The sequence below is a fragment of the Micromys minutus genome, assembly GCF_963924665.1.
Source record: "Micromys minutus genome assembly, chromosome: 19".
Lineage (NCBI taxonomy): Eukaryota > Metazoa > Chordata > Mammalia > Rodentia > Muridae > Micromys > Micromys minutus.
Window position 1 is genome coordinate 39,422,477 of NC_137954.1, and position 25,464 is coordinate 39,447,940.

General features: G+C 54.8%; 1 protein-coding gene across 1 annotated transcript; it reads left to right on the plus strand.

The window, feature by feature from the left end:
* Positions 1-801: 801 nt before the first annotated feature.
* Positions 802-23,579, plus strand: ESPNL (espin like; the record flags this gene model as incomplete). The annotated part of the gene is made up of 9 exons (XM_080933510.1): positions 802-1,238; positions 2,355-2,545; positions 3,935-4,121; positions 5,753-5,935; positions 12,408-12,539; positions 18,195-18,309; positions 19,523-19,620; positions 20,246-20,440; positions 21,960-23,579. The coding sequence occupies exons 1-9, from the start codon at positions 945-947 to the stop codon at positions 23,577-23,579; spliced, it is 3,015 nt and encodes a 1,004-aa protein (XP_080789636.1). The 5' UTR covers positions 802-944.
* Between the last annotated feature and the right edge of the window lie 1,885 nt (positions 23,580-25,464).

Genomic DNA, 25,464 nt, shown 5'->3' on the forward strand with positions numbered 1-25,464 from the left:
CACTGCAGCCCAAGGGCTTGAAAGGGACTTCTGGTATCCTGAGGTCGGTCCCCAATCAGCACCTTCCTGTGTCACCAGAGTGAACCCACTCTAGTTCTGACTTCCCCAGCCAAGGACCATAGATGGTCCATACTCCCAAGAATGCTGTGGCCGGAGGGGGCAGTGTGGGGCTGCGAGGTCATCCTCTCGCCTTGGAAGCTTTACCTTAATCCAGCAGCCACTGGATGAGCTCCCAGTGTCAGTGCTGAGAACAGCCAAGGACTAGGTCTCAGATGCAGACCATTCAGACACAGTTGCACACACCTTTAATCCCAGCAATGGAGAGGTAGAAACTGGTAGACCACTGTTCTCTGTGAGTTCCAGAGCGCTTAGTGGGACCCTGTCTCAGGTAAACACACGCACACATACACACAGAGCAAGTGTGTGTGTATATGTCCTGGATGCCTCAGGTGACGGCATTTAGACCCTAGGTATCATAGTGGGTCTACTCGTCAGGGAGAATTAAGGCTTCTCCTGGGTGGCCTGCTAGTCTATCACTGAAGTATGTCTTGAGGCAGGTTTCTGAGCCTGAGCTAACTGTAGCTGTGAAGACGGCTAGCTGGCTGGCTGGAGCCCCATCCCAGGCCAGGAGCCATGCTGAAGGGTGCTCCGTCTTCACTCTGTAGATGATAGGGTTCCAGCTGCTGAGTGGCGTCTGCCATCCTGTCTTACATACTCCTTCCTCTGGGCCTGCCCTCTCCATGCTTGGAAGCTCCAGGCACCCAGCCTGAGTTGTTTGGGCCAAGCTCTGAGGGACAGTCCCCAGAGCCTACCCCCCTGTTGCTGCCTCCCATCTGCCCCGGAGCTGCTTATCAGGTAACCAGAGCCCTCTGCAGAGTCCACGCCTGAAACAGGAAGCCCTGCTGGGCCTGTATACAAGCCACTACTGAGAGTCGGACTTGAGGATGGAGGCGCAGCAGGCACTGGTGGCCTCCAAGGACGGGGATGTAGCCACCTTGGAGCGGCTGTTTGAGGCTGGTGCCCTGAGACCAGACATCACTGATGATTTGGGGGCTGGCCTGGTGCATCATGCCACCCGGGCTGGTCACCTGGACTGTGTCAAGTTCCTGGTACAGAGAGCCAAGCTGCCAGGCAACCAGCGGGCACACAACGGGGCCACACCAGTGCACGATGCAGCAGCCATGGGCAACCTGGCAGAACTGTGCTGGCTGGTCCGTGACGGGGGCTGCGGGCTGCAGGTAAGTTAGAACAGGGCGGCTCTAGGCCTGTTGTCTGTGAATCTGGCTGAGGCGAGTCCAGAAAGTCTAATCCCTGGAAGGCCTGAGCTCTCAGTCAGAGACGTGTGCCTCTGCTCCACCACCCCACCCCCAAAAAGAGCATAAAGTCCTTGAACACCAAGGTCACAACATCAGAAGTATTCAGCATTGGCACAGAAAAGTCACTGGGGTTTTTCTACACCTTCCTCAGCAAGGAGAGCCTAGGGCTGCCAACGATGGCCTTGCCTATGTTCAGGATCTCATCCCTGATCAGACCTGATCACCAGACCTGATCAGAAGGTCAGAAAGTAGATTTGTATAGTGGCTTTGGGTACCCAGGATCTGGCACCTCTAGGGATACAGGCTGAAGGCTGTGATAGTGAGAAGGCTCTCAAGCACGGTGACCATCTTGCTAGAACATTTCTGTCCGAGCTACCAGCCTCCCACTTTCTTGCACGCCTAGACCTGCTTGGTACAGGCAAGAAACTTAGAGTTGTTAGCCATGGCTGCATTCTTGAGAGCATGAAACAGTCATCAGAGCTGGGTGGAGATGGAGACACTGGACATGGCATAGAACAGTGTACTTCAGCTTCCACGGCCTTGTTCACTGATTCATCCCATGACCCCGAGGGCAAAGGGCAGACAGACACTGACCCATTCCCAGATTCACATTGGATCACAGCACCCTCAGGAAATGGCCAGGCCTACCAGATGCTTGACACCTTGAGGAGAAATGCCTTGGGGACCATCATGGAGAAGGGAGAAGGCCAGAGGCCTAGAGGCTGGTGCCCTGGAACAGTCATGGTGGGAATCACTGTGCTAGCAGAAGCCTTTCTGAGCATGTGCAGAATGTACAGGAACTCAGCTGATGAGAAAGGGAGGCAGCTGGGGTGGGGTGGGATCCCAGGGGTGGGATCCAGCTTCTTCTCAGTCAGGGTGCTCCTTCAGTCTCAGTAGGGGATAGAGGAAGTGGGGAGAGAGTCAGCTGCAGACTATGCAGGGTCCTCCAAGAGGCAGCTGCTCTGGCCATGCTGATGCCGCCCAGCTAGGCCACACTGGGACCTGCACAGGCTCAGTGTCCTGCTTGTGCCCTGGTAGGACCAGGATGCCTCCGGTGTCTCCCCGCTGCACTTGGCTGCCCGATTTGGACACCCAGCACTGGTGGAGTGGTTGCTACGTGAGGGCCACGCAGCCACACTGGAGACGCTGGAAGGGGCCTTGCCACTGCACCACGCTGCTGTGAGTGGTGACCTAACTTGTCTGAAGCTCCTGACAGCGGCCCACAGCAGGTGAGAGCTCAGACTGACTGGCCACTGAGGTGGGGGTGGGGGGCTGCACAGAAGGGAGGCACCGGCAGACATGCTGATGGCCTCCGAGGCAGGCCCTGGGATCACAGAGGCAGAGGATCAGCAGGGGCAGAGAGCATGGGTGCAAGTTCTGCATGGGGCAGGGAGGGTCTTTTACATAGATGCAGCATTGCACAGGTTGAAGGGGGAGGGGGACTGCAAGAATTGCCCCGAAACAGTGCTTGGGAAAAGCATGCTGACTGGGTTTGTCCTCCACATTGGGGATCCCTTGACTGAACAAGCCTCATCAAATCCAATACCTTGTATCCCACTCTCTAGGGTTTGTGGATAAGGGAAGGTATGTCCTGAACCACTGAGACAAGCAGTTTCCAATATTTTTTTTTCTTTCCTCCTCCTTTGCTGTGTTCTGGTCTGAGCCCTATACAAAGCTCACCTTGCTAGAACAAGGTGGCTAGACAGGCTGAATAAGGAAAGAACCCCAAACCCCTGCCCCCTGAGTAAATCATTCATCTCTCAGCCTCAATTTCTCCTTCTGGCAGTTAAAGCTTATAATAGCCTCTCCTTTATGAAATAGAAGTCCCCCTCTGGGGCAGATCCAAAGTCACTCAGTGCATTGCAGGGTATTTGTGAAAGCTGCCATTACCCGCCTCCCACCACCTCCCCTGCCTCCCCTGCCTTCCCATCCCCCCACCCCCCCACCCCATCTCCTCCACCTCCCCTTTCCCCCCCTCCGCTTCCTCCACCTCCATTGCCTCCCCCACCTCCCGAGTGGCACCTTGTTCAAGGGCCCCAAAGAAAGGACAAGGCTGAGGCAGTCAGAGACCTAAAAGACAGGTCTCTTGAGGCAGGAGTAGTTAAGAACCAAGGCCACCTCATCCCAGCCCCAGTGAGCCCGGTTCTAGAACAAAGACTCTGCTCAGTGGATAAAGCTGTGTCTGGCAGGGCTGCTCTGCAGCAGGGGGAGACAGTGCTGGTCATAGAGGCAGAGGGGACCTTAGGAGTTAGGGGTTAATTCTGTGTCTCTGCAGGTCAATCAAGACGGTGATCCTCCCCCATCTAAAATAACTATTATGTGTAAGCTTGACTCGGGCAAGGAAAGAGTTAAAGACAGGTTTCCGGAGCATAGTGCACAGAGCCCAGTGAGACAGCAGGTGGCAAGAATTAAGGAAACTCAGACAATAAGGTCAGGTGTCAGGGGTCTGTGTCATCTGAGAATGATATCAGTTTGGGGTAGGACACTGGCCTTCCAAAGCTGGTCACTGGGAGCTAAGGAGTCACCCAGGCCCAAGAGAAGTCTGCAGAAAGCTCCCAAATGCTGCCCTCCCTGGGGTAGTTCTGGGTGCAGGCCTCATGAATCCCCCTCCTTCACAGCGGTGTGAACCAGCGGACATGCAGTGGTGCCTCTCCACTCTACCTGGCCTGCCAAGAGGGCCACCTGCATCTGGCACAGTTCCTGGTGAAAGACTGTGGGGCCGACGTGCGTCTGAGAGCCCTGGATGGCATGAGCTCATTGCACGCTGCAGCTGCCCGAGGCCACTACTCTCTAGTTGTCTGGCTGGTAAGGGGGCACTGTGGGGAGCGAGGCATCCAGGAGGACCAGACCCTAGCAGTAGATGGGCCTGGAAGGGGGCTCTCAGGCACTGGAGTCACACAGCACCTAGCGTGTCAGGTGGGACCCCATGCCTCTGCAGTGGCCACAGGAGACACAGGGTAGTCAAGGTCTCACTGGGTCCCGTCCTAGGAGTCAGGTGCTTCTCTGGGGCTCAGGGTTGATGATCTAAGCCACTCCGCCACATTCAAGCCCTTCTTCCCCAGAGCCCTGGGCCAGCCACTCACCTTCCCCAGGAAGGAAACCCCAAACTCCAGAGTGGCCAGAGCATGAGTGGGCCGGGGACTTCTCACCTTCACAACAGAGAACCTCCAGAAGTGGGCACTTCAAGGGTCCATTACAGATTCCACAGAGTCCATGAGTTGGGGAGGACCCTGAGGAGGAGAGGAAGAGGAAGAAGAGGAGGAGGAAGAGCTAGAAAGTAGTGTGAGATGCATTGTGGTTGGGGCAGGACTCAGGGCAATTTCCCAAAAGAGGATGCATCACACTCAAAGGTAGGAAAGCCTGGCTTCTGGGCCTGGGATAGAGTGGTAAAGACAGAGAAGGCCCTAGGTGCACAGGGGCTCTATCAGGAGGAGCCCAAGAAGCCATGGAGGATTCAAAGCCAAAATCTGCCTGCATGATAGGAAGTCATTCTGACTGTGGAGGAGGCTTTCTCTTCCTGCTCCCTGTTAGCTTCTCCTTCAGCCTCTCAGCGCTTTGTGCATTCTGTGCCTTGTGCCTTCCTGAGATCCCTGGGCATTCCTGGTACCAATGCCTGACCAACAGCACATCTGGCTGGCACTATAGTTGCTTCTACCCACCATCAGGAGGCCAGGTCCTTCCGTCGGATGGTGTCAAGGTGGGCACGCTCTGTTCTGAGGAAGAAGTAGCCACAGCGCCACAGGGCTAGAAAGGCCATTCTGGATGGGGAGATGTCCAAATCCTCCCCCGCCTGTTGATTGGGTCAATGGTCATCCAACAGACCCCACAGAACAGTCCAGGGCAATCCCAGATGTCCACATTTCCTGGGGTCAGCCCATAGGGGAGTGGGCATGGCATTTGGCTGGACTTAAGCTAGTGCTGTGAAGCAGATCCCACTGAACCCTTAGAGGGCAGATGAAACCAGTGCCGGTCTCAAAGCACTCTCTAGTGTTGACCAACAGGACAGGCCCGAGACTATGTTAGCAGTTATGACCAGAGCTATGGGGAAAGGTGGCACAGCCAGGCCCCTAGCAGCACCCACCAAGGAGCTGAGACACACAAGGGCAGCTCGTGCCAGTATCTTCCCCTTCTGTCCTATTGCCGAGTCTCCATGTGGTGACATTCTCTCTTGCTGTGGCATTTGGTTTGTGGGGTTCCAGTGTTCAAGTCCTATCCTCCTATAACCTGTCCTAGCCTGGGATGCCACCGGGGTCACAGGGCATGTGGAATGAGCCAGCTCTGTCCCAGGGCTTCCTGGAGATATCCCCACTGCCCACTGAGGATCACAGCTCAGAAGTCCCAATTCTGCTCTGAGTGTCCCTGTCTCTTCTCCCTGAGAGAAGCTACCTCAGGTCCATCCTCAGCTAACGGCCTACTTTCCTTGGTTCTCTCACCAGGTCACGTTCACAGACATCAGCCTGACAGCACGGGATAATGAAGGAGCCACTGCCCTACACTTTGCTGCTCGGGGAGGCCACACACCTATCCTCGACCGGCTCCTGCTCATGGGTGCCCCCATCATGAGAGACTCCTGGGGAGGGACTCCCCTGCATGATGCAGCTGAGAATGGACACATGGAGGTATATTGCAATGGGGGAGGGGCTAGGACTCCGAGCTGGCACTTGGTCGGTGTGCCACTGAGTCCTCCCAGAAGACCTTTGGAACAGGTGCCTTCTATAGCAAACGTGGGCACAGCAGGCAGAGCGTATCCCCGGGTCATGAGCTATGGGGGAAGCTATTGGCTCAGAAAAACCTGTTTCTTGCTCCAGTTTAGCTTGGTGATGTCTGTTTGAATGCTCCATGGTACGTATATAATCTAGACCTGCTGGCCCAGGTGGCCCAGTTTCTAGGAATGAAAGGGTGAAAATGTCAATGAGGAAGTGCCAAGACTGCTGGTGTCCAGTCTGGGTCTGGTCCCACACAAGTTCCTTCTCCCCTCCCCTTCCTGCCCTAAGAAGCTTGATTTCCACCCCTACCTGCTTCCTGGATTCCTCATGAGTTTCTGATTTTTGCCAAGGTTGGCCTGCAAGTCTCCAGGCAGACCGGACTCATCTGTGGGGGTTGTCACTGGAGACAACGCAAATGTCCCAGCACGGGTCAGAGTTTGGGCAGTTGTCCCTAGCAGGAACCCAAATATTCAGGGAGACACCTCAGCAATGCCAAACAAGGGACCTCCATATAGTGCCAAAACAGGGTTACTAAAGGCAACCCTGGCCAGTCCATGGCAGATACCCATGGGCCTTTCTCTACTCCCCTGCCTTCCAGGCAGAGGCTCCTTCTCACAGGCCCTACACAGCTCACTCCAGCTCTGTCCCCACGTTATCCTGGAAGAATAAGGAGCCTGCCAGAGTCCCCAGCACCCCTCTCTGTCCTGTCTTGGGAGGATAAAATACCCTGGGTGGAATGACAGACGCCAACGAGCTGGAAGAGGGGAGTCACTCCTGCCCCATCCCAGGGGAGTCTTTTGGGCCCCAGGCCAGGTACCCTTCTGAGCTCTGCCCCCTGGTTATCAGGCTTCTTTTTATGAAAAGGTGTGCAGGGCAGTGGAGTCCAGGGCCTTTTCTAAGCAGCCAGATGTTTTCTCATATAAGACTGTGTGGAAGTTCATGAAGCGAATAGAGTAGCCAGCTCCATGGGAAGGAGTCCTCAGGAGTGTGCCCTCCCTAAAGTCTTACAGAATCCAGGACTCACAAGAGTGCATATCCTCAGCAGCACACAGATGGGCTCCCTCCTTCCTGCCCCCGGCATATGAGAGCAGACCAAGGGCTGGGGTGGTACCGGGAAGACTTGTGCACATAGGCATGCCAGCAAGACACTCATATACATAAAAATAAGTCTAATTAATGTGTCTGCTCCAGGCTTCAGCCTTTCCTCTAACCACTGCTTGGCTGGATCCCTCTTTTCACTACTGTTCAAATGAATACTTCCTGTTTCCATTTTGAAACCGTCTCTGTCCCATGACAGGTGCATTTGGTCGAGGTCAGGCTTCGTAAGGCACGAGTGCCCGTGCAGCCTGCAGAGCTGGCCTGAGCCACCGTTTCCAACTTAGCTTAACCTCAAGAGAACGTCAGAATGTGCCAGCAGCTTATTCCACCCCTAATTCTGGTCTTAACTGGTCCTGGGTGTGGCCTGAGGAAGACTATTGCAGACCCCCCAGGGGGCTCACATGTGTTAGATGGGAGGACCATGTGTGAGCTGTGTCAGTAAACCAGTATGTAGAAAGCCACAAAGATGAGACTTGTGAAGAAAAGGCACACATGGGAAGGAGCGGCTGGGTGAGGTCAATATGGGATGCTGGGGCTAGAAAGACGGTATGGTGCTTCCAGAAAGGCTTTTGGGGAACTCATGGGCAGGAGGCCATAGTGTGGGGTACGGAAGCCATCAGAGGCTGCTGTAGGACATGACAGTGTAGGGTCCCAGACTTGGAGCTAGTCAGGTGGTTACTGTGATTGGGGTGCTCGTGATGGGGACAGGAAGGTTAACTCTGCCAGAATAGCCCTGCTCAGTGAAAAACACATTTGCAATGTGAACCTCTCCAGGGCTCAGGGCTCAACATGCAGGCGTGAAAATCCAAACTGTGACCATCTGAGCAAAGGCCTCAATACGCCTCACTGCCTCAGTTAGACCTCGAGTGTCCGAGTGCTTGGCTGACCAGAGAGGTTGTGAGAAAGATTCCCTTTCTAGGAAAGGCTCCATTGAATACATTGAGGGGACAGGCATTTTGTTTCATCTCAGCTCTAAAAATAAGGCCAGTGACAGCAATTGCTGGGCCTGATGTTAGAGCTTCATTGGCCTGACCCTTTTTATATCTTATTTTATTTTGCCTCTTGGTTTTGACACTACACTGGTTCTCAGCTAAAAAGGCCAAGAAGCTATGCTGGCTTTGTTTTTAAGAGTCTTGTGTAGCCTAAAACTCACTGTGTAGCAGAGAATGACCTTGGACTTCCAGCCTCCACTTGTCTCTCCTGCATGCTGAGATCTTGGGCATGCACTACCACACCTGGTTGAGGTGGTATTGGTGACTGAACCCAGAGCTTCCTGTATGGTAGACAAGGACTCGACCAACAGAGCTACATCACCAGCTACAAAAGCCTGACTTTCTGTTAAATTTGTAGTGATTCTGCATACAGGTAAACCAAGCTGTTACTGTCACCCGGGCATGTTGGCAAATACCTATAACCCTAGCACCTGGTGACCAGAAACAAGAATATCACAAGTTTGAGGTCATCATCAGATATCATGTGTCATCAGTGATATCCCGTCTCAAAAAAGAAAAGCAAAACAAACACCCAAATAATGACAAAACTCCTTTCCTGTAATCTTAACACAACTATGAAGTGAGCCTGTGGCAAAGATTTCTATTTAGCTTATTAATTCATGAGGAGTCCCCATTTCCAGTGACCCTGTGTGCACAGATAGGAAGTCTTGAGGGCCTTCACAGCTGGGCAGAGATGCAGGTCACTCACTGGTCGTCTTCGTCCACTCCCTTCTTGTGGGCAGGAGTCCTGTGCAGGATGCCAGAGCTGGAGGTCAGAGGCAAGGACAGAGCAGGGAGCCCCACCTAAAGCCCAGTAGGACACCCGGGGCTTCATCTCTTTCTCTGCCTTTCTCAGCTGAGTCTGATTCAGCCACCTGGCCCTCCTGGTTTCCAGTGCAGGATTTTAATTATTTAGAAGCGACGTGTACAGGTTGATGCTATCGAACATGGTGTTGTGTTAGAAGAGTGAACGAGGTATTAGGAAGAGCTGGGAACAGAAGGCTCAGGGTATCCTGGGGCAGATTCAGGACAGTTGCCCTCAGCGACCCAGAGCCCCTGCTTGTCCCCAGGGCAGCCTTGGAGAAGGTGGAGGGAAACGATGCAGTTTTCATCATGACCTTGGAAAAATTCTTAGCTTCCTCATTCCCTGCAAACCCAAAGCAGCCCACAGTGCCTGGGAGATATGGCTACAGCCTGGCACATGTGGGACTCATGGGAAGGACTTGTATGCTCTCTGCTCTCAGCTCAGATCTGAGCCTCCATCTGGAGACACTGTGGCATCACATCATCATATAGAGGATGGAGACCAGCGTGAGAAGCTAGAAAAGTGAGAGAAAGCAGGTCATGGGGGACTTGAGGAGGGCGGGTCTTCTTCAACAGTTCTGCTTCTGCAGCTTTACAAAGCCTTCGTTCAGTCTCTCTCTAAATAAAATGGGCCCACGGGTCTCCATCTTCTTTCCACGCCCCACCTGCACAGACCAAGCTCCCACATGGAATTGCCGTCCTGCTGTTTGGTGTATCTGGGGACTCCTTCAGTGTGGCTTTGTGTCTGGGAACCATCTGTCCTTTTTGTGTGTTTGCCTCCAAAATGTCTTCACGTTCTTTTTGGTACTGAGGGGTGCCTTTGCCCGCAATAAACTGGCAGCTGGGAGCCGGCGATGGGTGTGGTGTGGTGAGATGCTCACCTGCCCTGCCAGCTCTTGGGAGGTGGAGGCAGAAGGATCAGGGGTTCAAACTCAGCTATGTAATGAAGTTGAAGTCATCAGGGCTTTAGGAGAAGAGAAAAATAACTTGGTCACTTCCAGCCTCCCCCCACCCCCTGTTTTTTGGCTGTAGTTTAAAATGATCACCTGCTGCTTCCTAGCCGTTCTTCATTAGAAGGCCAGGGGCCTGTGTTCTACCTTCACTTGTACTTTCTACAGTCTGTCTGTTGTGAGGGAACAGGAGGCAGGTGAGCCGTTTATACCGTAGGGGATTTGCTGGAACTTCTGGATTTGTGCTCTAGCGTTGGCTGTTCGTAAGGCCCTTAGCCACGATCTCTCAGACAGCTCCTCTGCTCCATGCTGTCTCTCCTCTTCTTCTGGGATTCATAATATATGACCTTACTATCCAGCATTCGAGTTCACTCACAGAGACTTACTAGGAGGGAAAGTTTGCTCTGGATCACAGCTTTGGAGTTTGTAGTCTACGGTCATTCTTTCTTGGGCTGTGGACCTGTGGCTACACAGAACATCATCATGGGAACACACGGGATGGAGCTCAGCTCTGTGCACCTCACCTCTGAGAAAGAGAATGAACAGGGATTAGGGTCCCAATATCCCTCTAGAGTACACCCCACTGGCCCAGCAACCTTCTAGCAGGCTCATCCTCCTCAAACCTCACTGCATCTCATTGGTACCACAGACTAGAGACTAAGGCAGGCCCCTGAAAGATGCCTGTCCTGATAGCACATGTCTGCTAGGTTTCCTGTTTCCTTTTTGGGTCTCTCCGCAATGTCTTAGTTACGTCGTTTAAAGTTATGTTTTGAACGTAGCTTATTAGCCAGTAGGTTTCCATGGGGCAATTTCATACATTCTTAGCTTTGGTTAACACACCTCTCCTATTCTCCCCCTCCTATCCCCACCTCTCCTCTCTCCCCTTTTACCCCCAGCCCTCCTCATCCTCCCACCCCTAACATCACTCCTTTAGTTCCCAGAATTCCTTCTCTTCTTGCATATCACACTTTTCCACGGGGTTGTGCGGTGGCTTTGCGCAGGTGTTTCTCGGGTTTAGTCTTCCCGATCCTTTCCTCCTCACTCCCACGCTCTTTCTGGTTAGTCTTTCACCTCCCAGTGTTCCAACACTCCCCTCGACATTATCTAACACACCCTCCTTTCCTTAACGTGGGCCCTGCAGGCCTCTTCTGGCTGCCTGGCTTCTACTTAACCTTCAAGTTAGACACACACAAGAGTTAAAGCTGGATCCACGCAGGAGAGAGAACATGTGGTGTTTGTCTTTGTGGGCCTTGGGGACCTCATTCAGTATGAGTTTCCCCAATGTTCCCTTTACCAGTTCAGCCTCCAGTCTTAGTTGTACCTCTACCTGGGTGCGCTGGCCACACCCGTTTAAGGTGCAAGGGGTCAAACCCCGGGGCTTTATGCATACTAGGCAAGCGCTCTGCCAACCGAGCCATCCCCCAAGCTCCGTTTCATGTTTATTGTCTGTGATACCATGTCTACATTTTCATACTTGGGCATCACGTGTTTTTCTGGACCTGCTTGTAGGGGTCAACCAGGTCTCTTGTCCCGTGCATCCTTCGTTTCTGTTGACTGTGTGCTAAGCAGTATAATTGGAGGATGGTCTATAGTTGTAGCTGGAATGGTTTCTCCTGTACCAGACAAGTTCGAGAGCTGCAAGCCCAAGTTCGTTTCCATCTTCATTCCAGCTAGAGGCTCTTCCGCCTTAAAGCATGAGGCAGCTAGCTAGCTCATAGGTGACTTTAGCCTACAGCTAAGGGGTTGTCAGTTTAAACTCTTCATTCACTTCCTGGTCTCCCTGGTCCCTCGTTCTTTAGGGTACTGGGGGAATGGCCCAGCTTGTCAGCACCTTTGTGGGATAGGGTGGAACTGAATGTGAGGCAAGACCTTCCTCCAACTCCCTCATCTGATCTTAACCTAGTCACCTCTTGCCTCTTTATCCTCTCATAAAGCATAGTATGTGAATCATTCATTGGCTATCCCTCTTGCCCCTCCCTTCCCTGTAGCAGATCCATCGCTCACATCTTTTCTCCTACTATGGCCTCCTCAGATGTCCAGGCTTGTACTTTGGTCATCTCTCCCCAGCTACCTCTGCCCACTGGTCCCAGCACCCAGGGGTCCTTCATATTGGCAGACTCCTCCTCCCTCCAACCCCTTACCATTGCTGCTATTCAGTCCAGGCTGCGCCTTCTCTGCCCAGCACTACCTGGAGCTAAACTTGATGCTTTGTCCCTTTCTTTTACATACCGTCTGCTCTGCAGACCCCGCGACCTCCACTCGAGGTCACCATAGCCTCCCCCGATACCTCAGGAGTCTCCTATAGCTAACTCCGCATAGTTGCCTCATTCCTATGCCTCAGCTAGGCTTGGCTTAAGCCGTGAGCTCTGGAGAAGCTGGCCCACTCACCTGAGAAAGATGTCTCATTCGCATAGAAGGGGTCTGTGAGGGAAAGAATTGAGTCACTGGCAAGCTGCTGAGTGACCACATCTGTAGCCAGGGAAGTGGCTTGAATGTCCCCATTGACACCATGTGTGTCAGCAAATATTTTTTTCTCTACAGTGCTGCCAGACCCTGCTCTCCCACCATGTGGACCCCTTCCTGCGGGATGAAGATGGGTTTACTGCGATAGACTTGGCGGAGTATCATGGACACCAGGATTGTGCCCAGTTCCTGCGGGAAATGTCTCGGCCGGTAAAGCCTCAGGGGCCCTGTCTATCCTGGAGGACTGGGAAGGTGGGCTTGCAGCTGGTTACAACCCGTATTTAACACACCTCTCTCTCCAACACTTGCCAGGAGCAAAGGCCTTGGAAGAACCCAGTCAGTGGCTCAGTCAGTCAGAGCAAGCAGAAGCCAGAACAAGAACAATGGGAAGGTCCTGGGTTAGGGACAGGCTATGGTGGGGCTGAGCCAGGACTGGACAAATTAGGCCATAGAAATGGTGTCTGTTTCTTGGGGATGTTATTTAAGGCTAAGCATGTTCAGGGTGGGAAGCAAGACCCCACACTGTCTGAGGTAACCCATGTGTGACTCTCAGAGTCGGAATCCTTGAGTATCCTAACTGGTCCCTGAGCCCAACACAGGTCAGATGCCAGCAGGGATTTGCCCCATTGGACAGATTCCTAGAGAAGTGGGTTAGTGGGAGCACCAGTCAGAGGGAGAAGATGGAGAAGTGGGGCAGATTGGAAGGTATTCCTTGAGGATGAAGTTTAAGGACTTGAACCAAACTCTTCCCACTGTACCCCCACTCCAATCCCTTTCTCCCCATCCAGCCCAAGACAGAGACCATGATGAATTTCATCAGTAGTGCCTTCAGAAAGGTGACCTACCATGTTCAGGTGAGGGCACTGAGATCCAGAAGGTGAGGGCCCCCAGCACTCACTAGGGACATTCTATGATTCTCCTCCCCTGAGGATGTCCCCTCAGAATGTTAAAAACAAGTTCACGGAAGCAGAGCCCTCTTTGGCCCTTTGGCTGGTGCTAGGTACCTCACACAGCCAAATTTTACTACTTAAAAACCGTAACAAGCCCAACACAGCATAGTGCAGTTTATGTGGGGCCATGTGGATTCATTTGGGGCTCCTCCTCGGGTGGAAGTCGCAGAACCTAGGATACAACTGGTTTAGAAATGAACCAGACTGGCTGTCAGTGTCTGTTCCCTGTCCCGATGGGGACTGAGGCAAGAGGTGACATGGCTAGTTCTGGAAAATGAACAGGGTTGCACATTCTGGGCCTAGGGATACCCCACCTACTGAAAATGCCAGGCTCCTGTCTTCACTGAGATCTTCCCTGTCCTGGGTAGTTGTAGAGATCAGGAGGTGGAAGGGAGGCTGCTCTCCTCTGCCCATTTTGTAAACACCTACTCCCTTGGACCAGGTCCCACCTACCTTTCAAAAGTCCCTGACTAGACCCCACCCCACCTCAGGCATGATATGAATCCAAGGCTAGAGTTCTCTGTGCAGCAAGCTCTTGGCCTTCCAGCTCCATAGCCTGTCACAGCCAGCCAGCCCCTCCTGGACCTTACCCCACCTCAGGGATCGGGTCCCTATATGTTCCATTTCCCCCAGGCTGAGGGCAGCCAGCCCATCTTGCCTTCTTGAGGTCAATCTGGTCCCAGCTGCATCTTTGAAGTTATATAGGACCCAAGGCAGCACCTCACCATTGTGCTTGGGGACTACGGTACCTGGCACCCTCAAGTCTGCATGGACAACTCTCTTGTAGCCTAACATGGCCCATCTACTTCCTGTACCCCAATATCTTTCTTCCTGCTCATATATGGGTACCCACCGAGGCTCTGCAAGCCTGACCCTGGCCTTGTGTGGGCTTGGTGGTATCATTCAGAACTTCACATTCAGGGCTAACGCTTGACCGCTACGGTGTCGTCTTGATGGCACCTGGTGACAGCTAGGGGTGTCTGTCTAAGCTGTCCTCTGGGCCTCCTACCTCATGAGGGAGGACAGGTTGTCAGCTGCAGGCCGGAGGTAGGGGAGAGCACCTGATGCAATATTGATGGAAATGCAATATGCAGAGGTCGTCTGCACTGACGCTCTCCTGTGGGCCTGAAGAGATGGTGAAACCCATCATTCCCCGGACACCACTGTCCTGAGCTGCTCCCAGGGGACTTGCAGCCCCGGGAGAGGCAGCTTGAGTGCTAGCTAGGCTGTCAGTATCAAGAACAATCACCTGAAGGGTCACTTCAGTGAGCATTGTTTACATCAGGGGCCGGTGGGACTTTGGCACACACTCTGCTAAGTGTGGAGCCTGCATGAAGCCCTGGGGAAATTCGGGCCATGCCTCTCCCTGTCTCTCTGCACAGTAAGAGACTGTGGCTCCTTTCCTAGGTGGGACAGAAGCCAGGGACTGTTCAGGCAGCCTGCTGCCCACCCCTCTCCCCGATAGTTGATGGTCTGACTCCCTGGTGTCAGTGAGAATCTGAAGGCTGTTGCAGTGATGTTAGCCAATCACAGCAGGGCTGGGTGGTATCTGTGCAGGCCTCCAAACCCAGGGAATGCAGCCCTCATCCCTCGTTGCTAGGTTACCCTGCTCGCCTACCTTACACTCAGCCCCACCAGTGTGATGCTGGATCCTCTTGGGCATGTGGCACCGGCTTTGACTTCCTCGTCCTCAAAGCAGGTCTGAAGGCCTCGTTTGGGGGCAGAAGCAATGCTCCTCTCCTGCTCTGTCGAGATGGCCTTAGCTTAGTCCCTCTCTTCTCGCTGCAGAGGGGCCTAGAGCCCCTTTATAGATGTGGGAGAACTGGAGTTAGAGAGGGCTGGGGACTTCCTTGGACAGAGTCTTGTCTCAGGGCAGAGTGGAGGTGACTGCCCACAGTAATGGAATCTCAGCTGTGGTGAATGGTGTCCAGCTCCGTCTGAGGTCATGATTTTCTCAGCCGGGGTGGCATTACAGGCTTGTAACCCAGCTCGCCACAGCTGCCCTCCATGATTAATGCATGGCAGGCTCAGCAATGCTCAAATCTCACCAAAAACAAAAGAAAGAGGTGGCGGGCAATGGAGCCGGAGGGACTGCCACCTTCAGAACAGCTACCCCAGGCATGTCATGCTCAGCCACTAGGGCCTATCCCCTCCTATATCACGGATTTCCTCAGGGGTCATGGCTAAGACTGAGAGGCAAGGGTGTGGGAGCTCCTACTTCCTGGGGGCCACCATCGTCAGGTTTCTCCCTGCCCATGATCAGAGGGGTCAGCACGAGTGGTGTCTTGTGGATACAATCAGATGTTTCCCACAATGCCTCACCTTCAACAATCCACATGTAGCCGTGACATGGGGTTCGTTCACACTGGCTCCCCTTTCTTGTTCGGTGGTGAAGAGGGCAGCAGGGCCCGGTTACCATAGGGTTCTTCATGCTGTGGGGCTGCCCTGCGGCTGAAGTCTATTCTTCCAGTCCAGACTAACATTCCACCTCTTCTTCTGTCCTGCCAGCCTGAGGGGGCTTCTCCCGGTGCTCCCTAAGCCCCTCGATCTTTCCTGGGTGAGGTGGGCAGGGGTCCTTCTTGCCCATTCTCTTGTCAGTAGATTAAATGGTGGGGAGGGGAGCCCCGGCTCCCTGGTGAGGGTCCCACCCCAGTTGCTATGCTGATGGTCCAGGTGGTTGCCATGTTCTCAGTGGGCTTGTGTTTCGGCCAAGGAGCCCTGAGCCTGGGGCAGCTCCACATCAGAGTGGGCAGCATTCAGATTGTTCCTGTCCTATGGGGTCACCCCCGTGACAGCCCTTAAGGGTCAAATTCAGCCCAGGAGCTGTTCCCCAGAGCTTCTGCTGCCCCTCCTGCAACCATGTGCTGCAGCTGTGAGCCCTTGGGGAGCCTCTGGTTCCCCACTGTGAGCTAAGAAAGGCACTGCAAGTTGGGCTCCTCTGGGTAATCGTAGGTCCTCCACCCCCCAGAGGTCTGTCCCTAACCCTCTACTATGGAGCCCAAGGCTCCGTGGTAAGGGATCCCATACCCCGCCCCAGCCTGATGGCCACCTGACACCTGAACCTTCAAATATTAATGTGATACCTCCCACCCCGGGGGCACAGCTTGCACAGCCCCTGACAGCTGGGACTGGGACAAGCACGGCTCCCTGTGCTCGCCAGCCCAGCACTTGCTTCTGAGAGCTTCCCATGCTGAAGCAGCCCAATGCTCCAGCCCTGCAGCCCCACGTGTGCGTTCCTGGGTTCTGCAGATTCCCAGGATAAAAGAGGTGCACAAGGGGGCACTTGGGGGTCTGTGCTGCTATCTTTTCCCTGTGACCCGGTGAGCGGAGGGTGTCGGGTGGGGTGGGACTGGAGGGCAGGACAGATCCACCTTGGCCATGAGTGAGGAGTGTCTCAAAGAAGCCAAGAATTGGCCTGGGCAGTGTAGGCTGCTGCACCAGGGCGTGCAGACTGAAGGTCATCTCTGCTGGTGGGGGAAAATTTTGAAAGCAGATACAACAGAGTAATAATCCAAGCCACAGCAGGTTCCTGACACAGACGCTGGCTGTGGGGACATGTGTCCTGAATTAGGACAGGCGCAAGCCAGAGCCCCTTCCCTGCTCAGGGGGAATCTCACCAGCACCATCTTAGGGGCCTGACATTGGCTTCCTCTGCCCCCTGGAGTGTTGGGACTTAGGCATGAATGTGGGATGGATACTCAGAGGAATGCTATGTGTGCCTTGTTAGTTGAAGCCAGGATCTGGGCATCTGCACGCCAGAGGGCATCGATGTAATGCATGTCCCCAAAGCTTGGGTGCCTCCGTTTTAGACAGGGCCAAGAAGCCTTCCACATCAGCTCTCAGCCAAAAGGTACCAAGCCCAGCTTAGAGGACTTGGAAGGATATGGGGAGGAGAGCCAATGGCCGTACATCTCTTCTTCCTAGCCAGAACTAGTAGGAACAAAGACCCCCGCTTCCCTGGGTCAGGCCTCACAGCTGAGACTGATCAGGGCTACTCTGGGCAGCATGTTCAGGTCAGTGGCCCATCCACTGGTCCAGTAGAGGTAGCCAAGAATGGCTGGCTATCTAACCTAAACATGGAGGGATGGCTTCTCCGGTCTTTGATGGTTCTATTTTGGTGTGGCTTGGACACTGAATGTAGGACATGACTTACACTTCTACCTGAGGTATATGGTCCTGGCCTCTCAGCATTATGGGCTTCGAAGAATTTCAAGTATTCTATCTTGCCTCTGTGCCAAACCAGCATACCTGTCCTCTTAGGGGCTGGGCAAGCCTGTGGTGCAGTCGTTTGGGGAAGATTGGACAGTGTGACTCTCCAAGGCCAGGCTCCCAGAGACAGCGGCTCAGCCTTGAGCACAACTTAGGGGTTGTGCTCAGGTTCCCTGGGCCCTGTGTGGCCTGGGCTCAGGCACGGGCATCCTCACTTGATGACATCCTTACAGGGACCTGCCACTCCCCTCTCCCTCCTTACTGGATCTCACCTAATCTCCCACCCCAAGTTACCCTCAGACCCATGTCAAGGAGAGAGCCAGGTGAGTCGGGAGGAGTGAAGCCAGTCACAGAGAGACGTGTGTGCCTATGTGTTCATGCCCCCATCCGTGTGGGGCTGAGGAAGGTGAGCCCGGCTAACCCAGCATCTAGTCCAGGAGTTCTAGTGTTTTAGTTCTAGTGGACCCTAAGCTGGGCTCTGAAATGGGTGGAGGGTACAGACGGTTAGAAAACCCAGCCACCGAGCATGGGTGGGCATTGAGACACAAGAGGGACAGGGTCCTGGGGCTCCCTCTTGTGCCCTTCTCTCCAGGCCCTCTGAACTGCACATGCTCCAGGAGGCTCTCCATGCTTGCCCGGCAGAGCTGGGACAGACCCAAGCCCAGACTCACCTGAGTCTCCACCAACCACATTTGTCCATCCCCAGGTACCAGTCCTGATGACACCCCCACCCCCGCCATTTCCACCTCCTCCACTGCTGGTTGCAGGACTCTCCCTGGAAGAAGAAAGAAGAGGGGACTCAGGACTCAGGAGCCCCTCATGTGAGTGCTTGGCTACAAAAGAACCGGTCTGGGCAAGGTGAGGAGGGTGGCAGAACCCAACTGGGAGGACCTTCTCAGAGGAGCTAGGCTCAGGTAACTGAGCATTTAGAGCTTCCCTTTCTCAGAACTCCTCCCAGGTTTCTATCTTGGATACCATGATGACAGTAACCTGAACTAAAAGGAAGTGATCTCAGTGGGACAGAGGCCAGAGACCTCAGCAGGCCAGTGAGCATCCTTGAGCGTCAGGAGACGGAGAGGGCCTGCCAACTGAGGACCACCACCCTTAGAGGATTGTGACCAACCTTTATCTAAGTGCCATAAGATGGCATGTAACTATTAGCAGGCGTCACATGCAACAAGGCTTCATCTTGACCAATGAACAAGCTATAGTTACATACTCACATGTAGGACTTTGTGTCTGCCTGTGTGGGCAAATGTGCCTGTGTTATCTTTATGTCTGTGTATGAGTGTATGTCTCTATGTATTTCAGTGTATGTACTTGTGTGTCTGTACATGAGTGTCTGTGCCCGTGTGAGCATGTATGTGTCAACCTATTTGTGTTTCTGCGTGTGTGAGCCTGCATATGTCTTTGTCTACCTTTGTTTTTCTGTGTGTGAAAACATATACATGTCTGTGTCTACCTGTATGTGTGTGTGTTTCTGGTGTGTGAGCATGCATTTGTCTGAGTGTCTCTACTTATGTATATGTATGTGCCTGTGTGAATCGTGTGTATGTGTGTCTAGATGTGAGTGAGTATGTCTGTGAATGGGTCTATGCCTGCCTACAGTGTGACACAGTTCAGGGTCACGGCACTAGTGTGTGTTCATAGTGCATAGGAGATGGATTAGTAAGAGAACAGAACTTAAGCTCTGACAGGGCTGAGCTAGGTCCCCAAACCTTCAGGTCTTATGGGCTCCTGGCTCTGCCCAGGCTGTAGAGAAGTTGGGAGACGAAGTATTATGGTAGCAGAATCAAATAATAGACAGGTTTCCTAGTGGCCACGTTGGGGCAGGTCCTCTTGAGGCCCCTATGAGAATCCTACTTGTACCATTTTGCCTCTGACCCCAGAGGGCAGAGCTGAGAGGTCTCGGGTTCCAAGCCTAGTGTTCCTGGAAGGGTAGGCTGGCCTGGTTCCAGGAGCTCCAGGCTTGGCATCTCTGCTCTTCTGTACCCCTGCCCTCTGACGCCCTCTGACGCCCTCTGACTCCAGCAGCTGTCACTCTCAGCCCAGTCTGGCCTGGTCAGCCTGCCCCAAGGGAATCGATGGGCGGCACAGCCCCTCTGAGGGTCACTTCTCCAGCTGCCCTTCAGGTGAGTATCTTCCATTCACTCCCCATCTCTCCACTTAAAGGCTAGTGTACCCCATGTTCTCTCAGCCCAGACAGCTCTGACCACCCCAAGTTTTTGGAAGACAATCGAAGGGTGGCAGCAGCCAGGCCCCGTCATAGAAAACACAGAGCCTTTCTCTGCCACCTCGGAGTCCTGACCTCTGCACTCAGGGTTGAAAGCTCGCTGTCACAGGAGGCAACCAGACAGCTGCATGAAAGTTCTGGAGTCTGCTCCTCTGGAGAAAGCTGTGTCTGCCCACCCCCACTTTTCCAGACCCTCCTTTCGCTGTGTCCCAGAGGACTCTGGGAATCACCAAGTGGTACTGGCCCTCTCAGAGAACACAGTTCGACAAAGGCTCTGATAGGTCTTGAACTACAGAACTGGTGGGCAGGCTTTGTCTGCTCAGCTGTGTTTACCCTCTTTGACTGTTTCTGTATGACATACTCTACACAACCTCATCCAGGCCATGTAAGACCACACCCCTGGGGGGGATTGGAGGGGCAGTGAGCACAGTCCCCTGCTCAGGGCCTCACCTTTATTAGGTTGGGAGTCACACCTTGTTCCATCTTAGGTCCCCTTAGGGTATGTCACCTGCCTGTCTCTACAGGGGCCTGAGGTGGAACCCCAGGATCCCAATGATGGCCTGGCTACTCTGCAGCTAGATGGGTTGCCTTCAGGAGACCTTGACATGCTGGTGCCCACACAGGATGAGCGTGGCCGGCCCATCCCTGAGTGGAAGCGGCAGGTGATGGTGCGGAAGCTGCAGGCTCGCCTGGGTGCAGACCACCCGCCAGAAGATCAGGTGTCACAAGGAGGGGGAGGGGAGGGGCCAGGGAAGGATCAGCAGGCCAGAGGGAAGGGCAGGGCTTCATCAGAGGGAGATGGGGAGTTGGGTTGGAGATTGGGGAGTACGGTGGGGGGTAGAATAGAGTGGGGTGGAGAGGTGGTGTGAGACACTCAGATGGGAAAATTGGAGAGATGGGGGTGAGGAGCCGGGTGAGGAGGTGGGAACATGGCCACTGAGGAAGTGCCACGCAGGAGTGGGGGGGTGCCAGTGGGATGCTCCAGCCCAGACCTAGAACCCAAACCAGATGTTGTTCTCACTGTTACTGTGTGGTACCAGCTTCCTCTTCTGCCATACATGGTTCAAAACTAGATGGCAGGGCTCCAAGCAAGGCATTTGTGGCTTCGGAGGGGGTAGGCCCCATGATCTCTGTCATCTACCAGATGGGGTCAGCCTTACTGTCCTGGTGCTTGGATTATCGCAGGTACCAGTAGGAAAGCATAGCCCAGTGAGGCCGGGGTGGGAGCGAACCCATGGCGAAGGGCAAAGCAGTGTGAAGTGAGGGGTTCTAGGGGGGGGGCTTAAGAGGGGCTTCTCTCTGAGCAGGTGACAAACTGGAGCTAGAGGGACATGAGGGAATACCCATGGATTCTAGGGTATTCTCCACTCTAGGCAGAAGGGAAAGCAAGTGCAAAGGTCCTGAGGTGTGGTGAGCAGGCACCAGGCCTGATCAGCTGAGACTGTACTGCTGAGTGGGGGCATGCTGAGGGGATAGCAGGCATCTAGAAAGCTTCTGTGACTGAAAAGAGAAGGAGCTGTGGTGACTGAGGTGCTGTCTGGGCACGCAGAACTAGAATCTTGCCCTAAAGGAGTGTGGGTGGCACTGCGGCCAGGTTCAGAGCTGAACTGTCTATACGGCACTGCCAGCCTCTGGCCGAAGGTTTTTGAAGTAGGATCGTCCCATTATACCAGTCACGTCTGTTCCAGGTGCTAAGGGCTCCTGCCTGCTGCAGCCCGTCCTCCAACAGATGTGTCTACATAGCACAGGACAGCACAACACAGCATGGGGGTGGGGTGGGGGTGGAAAGGGCTGTGTCCAGTAAGTCCTTGGGGTCCAAGGATGGGTTCAAGGTTCCACAGAGACAAGAGGCTCTGGGATATGGAGGAGAGCCCCTAAGTGACACCTATGGAGTGATGGCTTCCAGAGAGCAGAGGCCTCTGTGCTGGTCCCTTGTAGACTGGATACCATCTAGAATATCCCCAGGCTGGTGAGGAGGCAGGCAGGGCTGTTCAGGGTTAAGTGAGGGCCCGGATATTTTGGCAGCCAGCTCCCGCGAGTGTTAGAAGACCATGGGGAGCAAACAGTCCTCGTCCTTGCCTAGGCTCCCACTCGGGACTGGGCTGGCCAGCGGCCAGCTTCACGTTGTAAAGCCAGAGGAGGGCCAGCCGGTGTCCAAGGTCTAGGCTTTAGGGAACCATGCAGAGTATTAGTGAATATGGGCTGTGGTGGCTGCTGACCCAGCCTTCCTGTGCCCAGGACCAGAGTCAGAGGCCGGACTCAGGCCCCACCCCTGCAGAACAGGCAACTTGGAGGTATTCGCAGACTCACCAGGCCATCCTGGGCCCCTTCGGGGAGCTGCTGACAGAGGACGATCTTGTCTACCTGGAGAAGCAGATCCACGACCTGCAGCTCCGGCGTCGTTGCCAGGAATATGAGAGTGAGCTGGGCCGGCTGGCAGCCCAGCTGCAGGCCCTCCTGCCCGAGCCCCTGGTCAGCATCACCGTCAACAGCCACTTTCTGCCCCGGGCTCCCGGCCTGGAAGATGAGGAAGCTCCAGCCCTAGCACCTGAACTCGAAGCTTCCAAGGAGCCCGGGAAGGCCGAGCCGAGAGGGCAGCCACTGCCCTTCTGGTGCAGCCACATCGGTCGCCTGGTGCGCAGCATGTCCCTGCTGCTGAAGGGCATAAACGGGCTGGCACAGGGCGAGGAGAAGCCGCCTGCCCCTGTCCCGCAGGACTCAGGCAAGGAAACCATTGCTGGCCCCTCTCGGAGCGAGGCCCAGCGCGAGATCCAGGAGTGCGGAGTGTCAGTTCGGACGTTGCGGGGAAACTTCGAGTTCGCCCGGGATCTGCCTTGCGCCTCGAACTCGGGTCCCTGTGAGCTGGGGGCGCGGCCCGGCCAGTGTCTGAGAGGCTGCTGGTCGGCTCCGCCACAGTCCCGAAGCGATCCGATGGGTGGGGAGCCCCGGCCAGGTGACACGGAGGAGGCCAGCGACTCGGGCATCAGCTGCGAGGAGGCCCCATCAGAGGCCGGCGCGGGTTCGGGGCTGGACCTGGCCAGCCTGCGCAAGGAGCGCATCGTCATGCTTTTTCTCGGCCATTGGAAAAAGTCGGCCTACACGCCCGCGCTCAGGACGGCCGCCTGCAGGAGCCTGGAGGCTCAACGTGCACGATCCAGGGGCCCCGAGGCCGCAGGTAGCCCACGGCCACTCTCCCCGCAGCCCAGCGACAGCCCCCGGCTGGGCCACCTGTGGCAGCAGCGTGGCATCATCACCCACCTGCTGGGCACCTGGAAAGCCATCATGGCTCACGTGCCAGCCCGGCAGCTGCGGAGGCTGAGCCGCAGGGCGCGTGGGCCCCTGTCCCCCGAGCAGTTCTTGCCGCACGTGGACGGGGCGCCCGTTCCCTACAACAGCCTCTCGCTGGACCTCTTCATGCTTGGCTACTTCCAGCTCCTGGAGTGCGACCTGCCGGCCGAGGAGCGCAAGATGCGCCACCTGCTGTGCTTTGAGGTTTTCGAGCACCTAGGCGCACATGGCTGGGAGGCCGTGCGAGCATTCCATAAGGCAGTGACCGACGAGGTGGCCGCGGGCCGCCGTGCCTGGACAGACGGCTTCGAGGACATCAAAGCCCGCTTCTTCGGCTCCAGCCAGGGTCCCCCCTGGGACGTGGAGCCGGGTCGCAAGCTGGGCCTGACACCCCTCGGCTCCTTGCCCCACGCTGCCCTCCCAGGCAGCACCTCCGAACCTGCCTCCCCGAGGCTGGGGTCCGACTCCCAGCGGGGCAGCTTCAACAGCGGGGATATCTGTGGCTACATCGACCGCAGCTTCGCCTTCTGGAAGGAGAAAGAAGCCGAGATGTTTAACTTTGGAGAATGACTGTTCACCTGGTGAAATAGGACTCTGGGGGGAGGTTTGGGGTTCCTTTGTTCATTCTTTGAGCTCCCGGGGGGGGGGGGTCAGGTGAAGCGGGCACGGTGATGGCTGACTCCTGTCTCCGCAGAGATCAGAGATCTGTCTCTTAAGCTATGGTGTCCCCATCTCTTCCGAGCGGTGCTTGGGGACAAATCCTTCTCACCTGTGAGCACAGCCCTCAGTGGTCATATGGGTCTGAGGGTCCTGACGCCAAGGAGTTGATGTCCTAGCACCAGGGCTCCTTTGCCAGTCTGTTGTCAGTCACACGGATGTCTCACTCTTCAGTTTCAATGGCTCAGGTGGTCTCAGCTACGCCACCATCCTCTCTACTCCTCCCCTTGGGCCTCTGCTATTTGTTTGTTTGTTTGTTTGTTTTTCCTGGCAACCTATTTCTCTAAGACCAGAGGGATCTCCCTGACAGGAGGGCTTCTGTGGGGGGAGTCCCCAAAGCCCCGAGGCAGACAAAGGGTTCTGCCCAGATTCTCCTGCTGGTCAGTCGTAGCTGCCCTTACATGTTACATGCTAACTGCGTCTCTCCTCTGCCACTGCCTGGCCCCTGAGGGAAGGCTTCCTGCTAGGCCTTTGTCCTCCAGCTGACCAACCCTTCCAAGACCCACAGATGGAGGCTCTGTGACAGGGCCACCTAAGAACAGGGACACCAAGAATATCCATCCACCAGGAGGTGGGGAGTCCTTTGAATAGAAAGATTGGTACCCTGTGAAGGAACACTGGCCTTCAGAAGCTGGGGACAGCTTACAACAAGGGGGGGCATAGCAGGGGTGTTCATGTGGCCATTTGGATGTCATCTTTCCACTGAGGCACAGAGAAAGCAGTCAACTACCTTGGGGGTTCCTGGTACCATAGAGAACCACAGCAGCTAGGTGCATGGGGGAGCCCCCCAGATGGCTGACTGTAAGATAGAGCTTGATTCCAGCTTCTGGTGACAGGTAGGAGGATGAGCCACCACCCACCTCCTGGGGCCCAGGAGAACTGGCCTGGAACCTCTGGAGGACTCTGAGGTAGTGACTTTTTGAGGAGACCACAGTTGGCATGGGACAAAGATCTGCAGTCAGGTCTCTTGGGGCTAAGACAAGCACTATGGGGGCAGGCCATCTCCAAGAGTCTCCTACAGTTCCCTGCGGCACCACTAGGGGGATCAGGGAGCTCTAACTTTGGGCTCTCGGGTGCTAGTAGAAAGGCTGTTGGCCAGAGCAAAACCTGGATAACCTCAAGACTAGGTAGAGTCTCATGGATAGGGACCTCCAGAGAGATAAAGTTGGCGTGGGGCATGGGGTTTGGTGTTTGGTGCTTGGTGCTGGAAAAGCCACAAAGGGCAGTGGTACAGACCCTGGCTCCAAGTCGCCTCTAGCCCTGGCCCACCCTGGTGACCGGCTCTGAGGTGACTGGGTAAATCCTCCTACTTGATCCTCGGTTTCCTCTGCCTTTAGAGTCTTATCAGAAGCGGAAGATGGCTTTGTGTTTGCTAAATAAAATTGCTGTTCCTGGCTGAGCACTTGCCTGTCACTCGGCTGCCCGTGTGTACAGAGCCTGGCCGCTGAGTGGACACTCAGACCCCAGTGGCTCAGTACAGCTATAGCACCAGAGCAAGTTATCAACCCCAGAAAAGACCCAGACTCCTCCCTACATCGTGGGATTAGGGATGCGGTGCTGATGCTGGCTTGCCCATTCTACGTCCTGGTAGGCTCACCATTGGCTCACTAGCTTGTAGAACTTCCACAAGTAAACACTAGTAGGCAGGGCACCTATAGGGTGGTGACAGTCATCTTTTAGAGTGTAACAAAGAAGGATCCTGTGTTGCCATTGGGAGAGCAGCAGTCACAGAGCCCAA